This window comes from Carica papaya, chromosome 9, assembly GCF_054855325.1.
Source record: "Carica papaya isolate Zhongbai chromosome 9, ASM5485532v1, whole genome shotgun sequence".
In the NCBI taxonomy this organism is placed as follows: domain Eukaryota; kingdom Viridiplantae; phylum Streptophyta; class Magnoliopsida; order Brassicales; family Caricaceae; genus Carica; species Carica papaya.
Genome location: NC_142317.1, coordinates 1,324,131 through 1,331,531, shown reverse-complemented (window position 1 = coordinate 1,331,531; position 7,401 = coordinate 1,324,131). Strand labels below are relative to the sequence as shown.

General features: G+C 32.8%; 1 protein-coding gene across 6 annotated transcripts; it reads left to right on the top strand.

Moving 5' to 3' along the window:
• The first annotated feature begins 1,457 nt into the window (after nucleotides 1–1,457).
• Nucleotides 1,458–4,686, top strand: LOC110823236 (wax ester synthase/diacylglycerol acyltransferase 11-like). 6 transcript variants are annotated; one of them, XR_015816482.1, is made up of 7 exons: nucleotides 1,475–1,881; nucleotides 2,771–3,346; nucleotides 3,456–3,522; nucleotides 3,602–3,699; nucleotides 3,774–3,924; nucleotides 4,103–4,240; nucleotides 4,402–4,601. XR_015816482.1 is itself a non-coding variant. In XM_088211747.1 (7 exons), the coding sequence occupies exons 1-7, from the start codon at nucleotides 1,678–1,680 to the stop codon at nucleotides 4,536–4,538; spliced, it is 1,482 nt and encodes a 493-aa protein (XP_088067873.1). In that variant the 5' UTR covers nucleotides 1,479–1,677; the 3' UTR covers nucleotides 4,539–4,686. The 6 variants fall into 6 exon arrangements, 4 of the variants coding, with proteins under 4 accessions (XP_088067875.1, XP_088067873.1, XP_088067876.1 ...); XR_015816481.1 differs by having other exon boundaries at nucleotides 4,350–4,488; XM_088211747.1 differs by having other exon boundaries at nucleotides 1,479–1,881; nucleotides 3,774–3,983; nucleotides 4,350–4,686.
• Nucleotides 4,687–7,401: the final 2,715 nt, after the last annotated feature.

Here is a 7,401-nt window from a genome sequence, read left to right as displayed (position 1 = left end):
CGTTTATTTATTTAATTTTCATTTGTTTTTTTAGAATGAACATTTCCGTAACCTTATTGGGTATCTTAAACTATTATGTAAGTAATGTAAAACATAACTCTATTATTTTGCTTCCGCATTCAATTCATATATTTATTTCTTTTTAAGTTCCGAACCTTTATAAATATAGACATCTTTATCTTAAAAATTGAAATTTATATTAAATACTATAGTGTATATTCTAGACATATATATATATATATATAGAGAGAGAGAGAGAGAGAGAGATGAACGGGATATCTTTAACTCCAACTTCATAATCTGGTTTTAAGATGTTTATGTTTATCTATTTTCTTCATGCTCTATTTTATATCTTCCATTTCAATCAAACAAAAAATATATATGGTTTGGTTAGATATATATGTGCATGTATATATATATATATATAAATCTATATAATGAAAAGAATATGACAATACAGTAAGCTTCCATGAGAGATGAAAAAAAAGAACTCGTGGGAAAATAGTAATTTAAAATGTAAAAACTGCATGGATGAAACGTTCCGTTTTGTCGGGTCTGTAGTGTCCAGACCTTGGGCTGGCAAAAAATGCACGGCTGAAACGCCCCGTTTTGTTGGGTCTCTAGTGTCCAGGCCTTGTGCAATTTGTGGGAACGTGGGCTTTTTTGACAAAACGATGCCGTTTTAAGAAAGTTTTTTTAAAAATGGAAGGGCGTAGCCTCTCTCAGATTCGATCCCGTTTCGTGCTTTTCAATCCTCGTTTAAAACATTATCACTTTAATAATAATATTTTTATAACTTTACGACTATGTTAATATATTTTTTATTATAAAGTATTAGATAGGTTATTAATAATAATATGTATTTAAATAAAATTTAAAAATATAAATTATATTTTTTTAAAAAATAATATAATAACCAATTCAACATTAATGCTATCTACTAAACTAATCAATGCATTGACAATCATACACATGATATTTTTATTTTTTAATATTTATAAACGAGCTAACTTCATTCATATATAATAAATGCATAACCGAACTACGATTTGATGAATCGAATATTTAATTTTTTAATTATATTTTACATATTTTTCTATTAACTTTAAATTTACGAAGTTAGATTTATTTTAATTAATTTTAAATTATTTGTCATGTAATCGGTCTAAACAATTAAATTTCGATCGATAAAAAAATAAAATAAAAACATAATTGAATTTTTAATTTTCAATATGAAATTATTATTATTATTATCAACTTAAATCACCATAAATTTCTCCTTTAAATAGCAGAACTAACCTAGTGGGACAATTATTATTTGCTTTATCTTCTTCATTAAAATATAATTATAAAAAAAAAAAGAAATTCCGAAATTGTAAAATTTTAGCAAATCGAGGGGCAATTCCGTCAACATGCACCCGGAGGTCAAGCTTCTCCGGTTCTCTTCCATTGTTCGAGCAGACCGTCTGCACGGCTCCCCATTTTCAGCATCTGACAAAAGTACATCCAAACTTGAATTAAATTACAGTACTACCCTTATAATATAATATATTGGATATACCATATTTATATGAAGTAAGTTCTCTTCCAAGTTCCAACGCCTTCAATTCGCGAAACAAACCAGAGGAAAAAGGAGCGAGCAGAAGAAAGAAGAAGAAGAAGAAGAACAAGGAAAATATGTTGACGGTAGCCACCGCCGGCGGCGACTTGAGTAGTGGGGAGGAGGCGCCGGCGAGTCCGGCGGCTAGGTTATTTAACGTGCCGGGACTGAAGTGTTACATCATCGCCGTTATGGGGTGCAAGACTAGAATCGATCCCGGCGTTGTCATTGAAGGCCTGAAGCATACCTTGATCAAACACCCTCGGTTCTCTAGTATACTGGTAATAAACCTTATGTCATTACATACACTGTACATATACATGCTTATATATGTACCTATAGTTATTTTTATTAATATTAGATTTTTTTAAAAGAATATAAAGTGGTTTAATATTACTCCAATTTAGCTATTTAATGAAAATTTAATAAATTAATAAACTAGTCTTTACCACTTATTATAATTTAGTTTGTAGAATTTTTTGGTTATAATTTAATTTTTAATGTTTTTTATTTGTTATAAACAATTAATTTTCTTTAATTTCATAATAGAAAATTAAAATGACTGTATCATACTTAAATATTTTTAAAAATAATTTAAAAAATAAATTTAACCAATTAATTAAATTAATATTAATAACTAATTTAATATTGAACTTATTTTTTATTGATATTAATTTATTAATTTAATTAATTAATTATCATCATTTTTTGAGTTATTTAATTAATTACTAATGCTATATGGGTAATTATGTTTGTTATAATTTACTCGTGAAACTTAATTTTGTGTGTGTAAATTCTATTTAAATAATTAAACTATAATTAAAAAAAAAAAACTAAAATTATAAATGTCGATTGATGGTTCAAGACGTGATATATATATATATATATATATAAAAGATATATGAATCCTTGTGCCTATGCATGCATGATTCTGTCACCAATCCACAGGGAAACTTTATTGCATGGATGAAAAAGAAGTTTCTGCAGATCAAAAGCCACTGTGAATCTCGATATGCTTGGCATTTCCGAATTTCTAGATGCTCTATACAATTTATCCACCATTAATTTCTCTCCATACTCTCATGTTTCCCATCAACCTGGAAGTTATCTTCATCACCATCATCATTTTCTTTCAATAAATAATTCTTTCTGAAGCACGTTCTTGTTTAGGTGGGAGAGAAAAATAACAAAAGAAAACTAAGATGGATCAAAACAAAAGTCAAAGTAGAAGATCATGTAATCGTCCCGGACATAAACCCAGAAATGGAATCACCAGAAAAATTCATAGAAGACTACACATCCAACTTAACAAAAGACCCTATGGACTTCTCTAATCCACTATGGGAGCTTCATCTTCTCAACGTCAAAACTTCCGACGCCGACGCCGTCGGCATCTTCAAGATTCATCACTCAGTCGGCGACGGCATGTCTCTCATTTCCCTCCTCCTTGCTTGCACCAGAAAGACTTCCGATCCCGACTCGCTTCCCACCGTGCCGGAGCAACGGAAACAGTCGACCAACAGTTCATGGAAGAGATTTTGGTGGGTATTTATGGCGATCTGGTCGGGGTTGGTAGTAATGGTGAATAGCGTGGTGGATATTTTGGTGTTTGCTGCGACGATGTCGTTTTTGAAAGACACGAAGAATCCTTTAAAAGGTGACGGTGGAGATAACAGCGTTAGGGTTTTTATTTACCGGACGATTAGCTTGGATGATATCAAGCTGGTAAAAAATTTCATGAACGTGGTACGTATATATATATATATATCTGTGTGTGTGTGTGTGTATATATATATATATATCATAATAATATCTCATAACAAATCACATCTAATTCATTGTTTCTTCTTGGTAGACTGTTAATGATGTCATACTCGGGGTGACACAGGCGGGTCTCTCAAAATATATATACAGGAAATACGGTATATACCTTATATATAATATGTTATTATATATTTCAATATAATATATATATTTATTATGGTAATTTATTTTTGACAGGTGAGAATAAAAGAGGAGATAAAATGACTGAAATTCCAAAAAGAATGCGGGTGAGGGCAGCTGTTATGGCGAACATAAGAGAAGTTCCTGGGATTCAGGTAATTAAATTAAATTTAGTCTACTAATCATGATTAATTGGATAATTAATTAAATTAATGAATTAATTAAACAGGTACTGGCTAATATGATGGCTAAAGGGTCTAAAGCCATATGGGGAAATTGTATTGGATATATTCTGATTCCCTTCACCATTGCCTTGCAAAAAGACCCTCTGGATTACATTCGCACGGCTAAATCCATAGTTGACCGCAAGAAGCTCTCTTGTGAGGCCATTTTATCATTTCAAACTGCCAAGTTAATACTCAAACTTTTTGGAAGCAAGGTGTATACATACATACATACATACATACATACATACATACATACATATATACTTGAGAGTGATTTAATACATATATATATATATATTATTTAGAAAATAATGAATTGGGTTAATTGCAGGTAGCCGCAGGTATGACGAAAAGAATAGTATCCAACACAACAATGACGTTCTCAAACATAGTTGGTCCCCTTGAAGAAATAAGCTTTTATGGCCATCCAATAGCTTACCTTGCACCTTCTGTCTATGGCCACCCTCATGTAACACCAACAATATTTCTCACTTCTTCAATACATATATATATATATATATATATATCTATGTATACTTATATATATATATATATTTAATTATATTAAATTTTTGCAGGCACTGACTTTACATTTTCAGAGTTACGTAAATAAAATGACATTTTCTGTAGCGGTTGATCCAGATGTGATCCCAGACCCTCACCAGCTTTGTAATGACTTGGAGGAAGCTTTGAAGATCATCAAAATTGCTGCGTCTGAGAAATCTCTTATTCAACCTCCTCTTTGTCAGTCTGTTCTCTATTATTGACTCAGATAATTATATGTATATGTAGATGCATAAAAATTATTTATAAAGATACGGAGACCATAATACATGTGTAATCAATTGCTATTAAGGAGAATACGGAATACATGTGTAAGACATAAAATCTATTGCTCGAGTTATCTTCCATTGATTTTATTTTGTATAAAAAAAAGTTACGTTAATTAAAAAAAACACTTTTAAAATTAATATTATCAATATTAATCAATTGTTGAATTTATAATTTCGGAATTTTATCTCTATCTCCAACTCCAACTCTAACTTAAAAATATATACGTTGGGTATCTTAGCTCCAACTTCATCATCTGCTTCTGAGTTGTGTATGTTTGTTTCTATCATCATGTTGTATTTTATCTCTTCCCTTTAAATCCAGCAAAAGATATATGGTTTGATTAAATATATATGTATATGTGTGTATATATATATATATATTATATGTAACTACAACATAAAGGGAAAGAAGGGTTAGATATGGAAATTTACAATCTTAACTCCAACTCATACACATGATATCTTTATTTTTTTTTTTGTTTTAATTTTAATTTTATTATTATTTTCAACTTAGATCATATCTATATAAACTTGAACAAAATTATAGTACTGCCCTCCTAATATAATATGTTGTATATATCATATCTATATATAGCAAGTAATCTTCCAAGTTCCAACACCTTTAATTCGCCAAACAAAGCAGACCGAAAGAAGAAGAAGAAGGAAAAGATGTTGACGATAGCAACCGCCGGCAGCAAGTTGTGTACTGGCGATGAAAACGAACGTGAAAGTTGAAGATCATGTAATCGTCCCAGACATAAACCCAGAAATGGAGTCACCAGGCAAATTCGTAGAGGACTATACATCCAACTCAACAAAAATCCCAATGGACATGTGTAAGCCATTATGGGAGCTTCATCTTCTCAATGTGAAAACTTCTGACGCCGAAGCCGTCGCCACGTTCAGGATTCATAATTCAATCGGCGATGGCGTGTCTCTCATTTCTCTCCTCCTTGCTTTCACCAGAAAGACTTCCGACCCCCACTCACTTCCCACTGTGCCAGAGCAACAAAAACCGTCGACCAAAATTTCATGGAAGAAACTTTGGTGGGTGTTCATGGTGATCTGGTCGGGATTGATGGTGGTGGTGAATAGTGTGGTGAATGTTTTAATGTTTGCAGCCACGATGTGGTTTTCGAGACACACAGAATGTTGGAACAAGTTTGAGAAAACAGAGTTTGAAGGAAGAAACTTTCTGCAGATAAAGAACACAAATTGTAGAAATACTTGCCGCTCTCTGCTCTATTATTCCAGAACTAAACATGCCTATATATAGGCTTACAGCCAAATTGAAAATGCTAAAAATCCTCACCATAATCTCTAAAATTCTGCCGCTAACCACAAATTATCAGAAGTAGAAAAATAAGGAAAACTAATCTCCATAATATCAGTGTTGATAGAAAGCGAAAATAAGCTTCAAGGGAAGCTCTCTGATTGAACAAACTTAGAGAGAGAAAGTTGAAGAGAGAGAGGGCAGCAAAACAGAGCAAGCTTATGCAACTGACTCTGTTTTGCTGTTATGAAGAGACGTGCTTTTTCTGAAGAGAAGGAGTAGTTTTCTTTTTTTATTTTCTCATATATATATAAGCAATACAAATTTAAACTGATTACATCAACCAAACGATCAAATCAGATCGTCCGAAAATCATGCATACATCGCATGAAATTTACGTATCCTACTGTGATACAACTTCACGGTTGATTTCTATTTTTTGAATTTAAACTTAACAGAAAAAATTATTAATTTTAACATTCCTCGTTAATGATTTTTTTCACCAATCCCCACCTTTTCCTGCAAATCCTCAAATTTAGCTTTAGACAGGGCCTTGGTTAGAATGTCCGCAAGCTGATCATCGGTGGAGCAATGTATCAGCTTTATTTCTTGATTCCTCTCAGCCTCACGTATAGCATGATACTTAACGTTGATGTGTTTAGTTCTCCCATGCATTACAGGATTTTTTGCAATGGTAATTGCAGACTTGTTGTCTACATACAACACTGTAGGTGTTTGTTTGTCCAGCTTTAGATCGTTGAACGCCTTCCTCAACCAAATTGCTTGGTTAGTTGCTGTAGCTGCGGCTACATACTCAGTCTCAGTTGTGGACTGAGCCACAGTATCATGTTTCTTAGATGCCTATGAAAAAACACCGGAGCCTAGTTTGAACAAGTACCAAGTTGTGTTACGTGCATCTTCTACACTTCCTGCCCAGTCACTGGCACTGTAGCTGACTACTCCACCTTCAGCTCTTGCTTTGAATTGAACACCAAAATTCCAGGTTCCTTTCAAGTACCTCAACACATGTTTGACAGCTTGTAAGTGTGATTCCCTCGGTGAAGCCATGTACCTTGAAAGTAAACTCACTACAAACAAAATGTCTGGTCTGGTAGCTGTGAGATATAGAAGGCTCCCAATCAGACTTCTGTAATTCCCCTCTTCGACTTTGCTACCTTTCTCGTCATTTGACAATTTCAAGTTGGACACCAGTGGTGTAGATACTGATTTACAGTGACTCATATTGAATTTATTTAGTATTTCTTTGGCATACTTGCCTTGTGAAAGAAAAATACCCAAGTTACTTTGTTGAATCTCCATTCCTAGGAAGTAGGTAGTTTCCCCAAGATCAAACATCTCAAATTCCTTTTCCAATTTCTGCTTGAACTCTATCATTTTCCTTTTGTTGCTGCCTGTCACCAGTATATCATCAACATATGTTGCAGTGATAAGTCGGTCTTCATCTTTATTCACATACAGTGTATTTTCTGTCATGCTTCTCTCAAACCCACAGTGAAGTAAGTA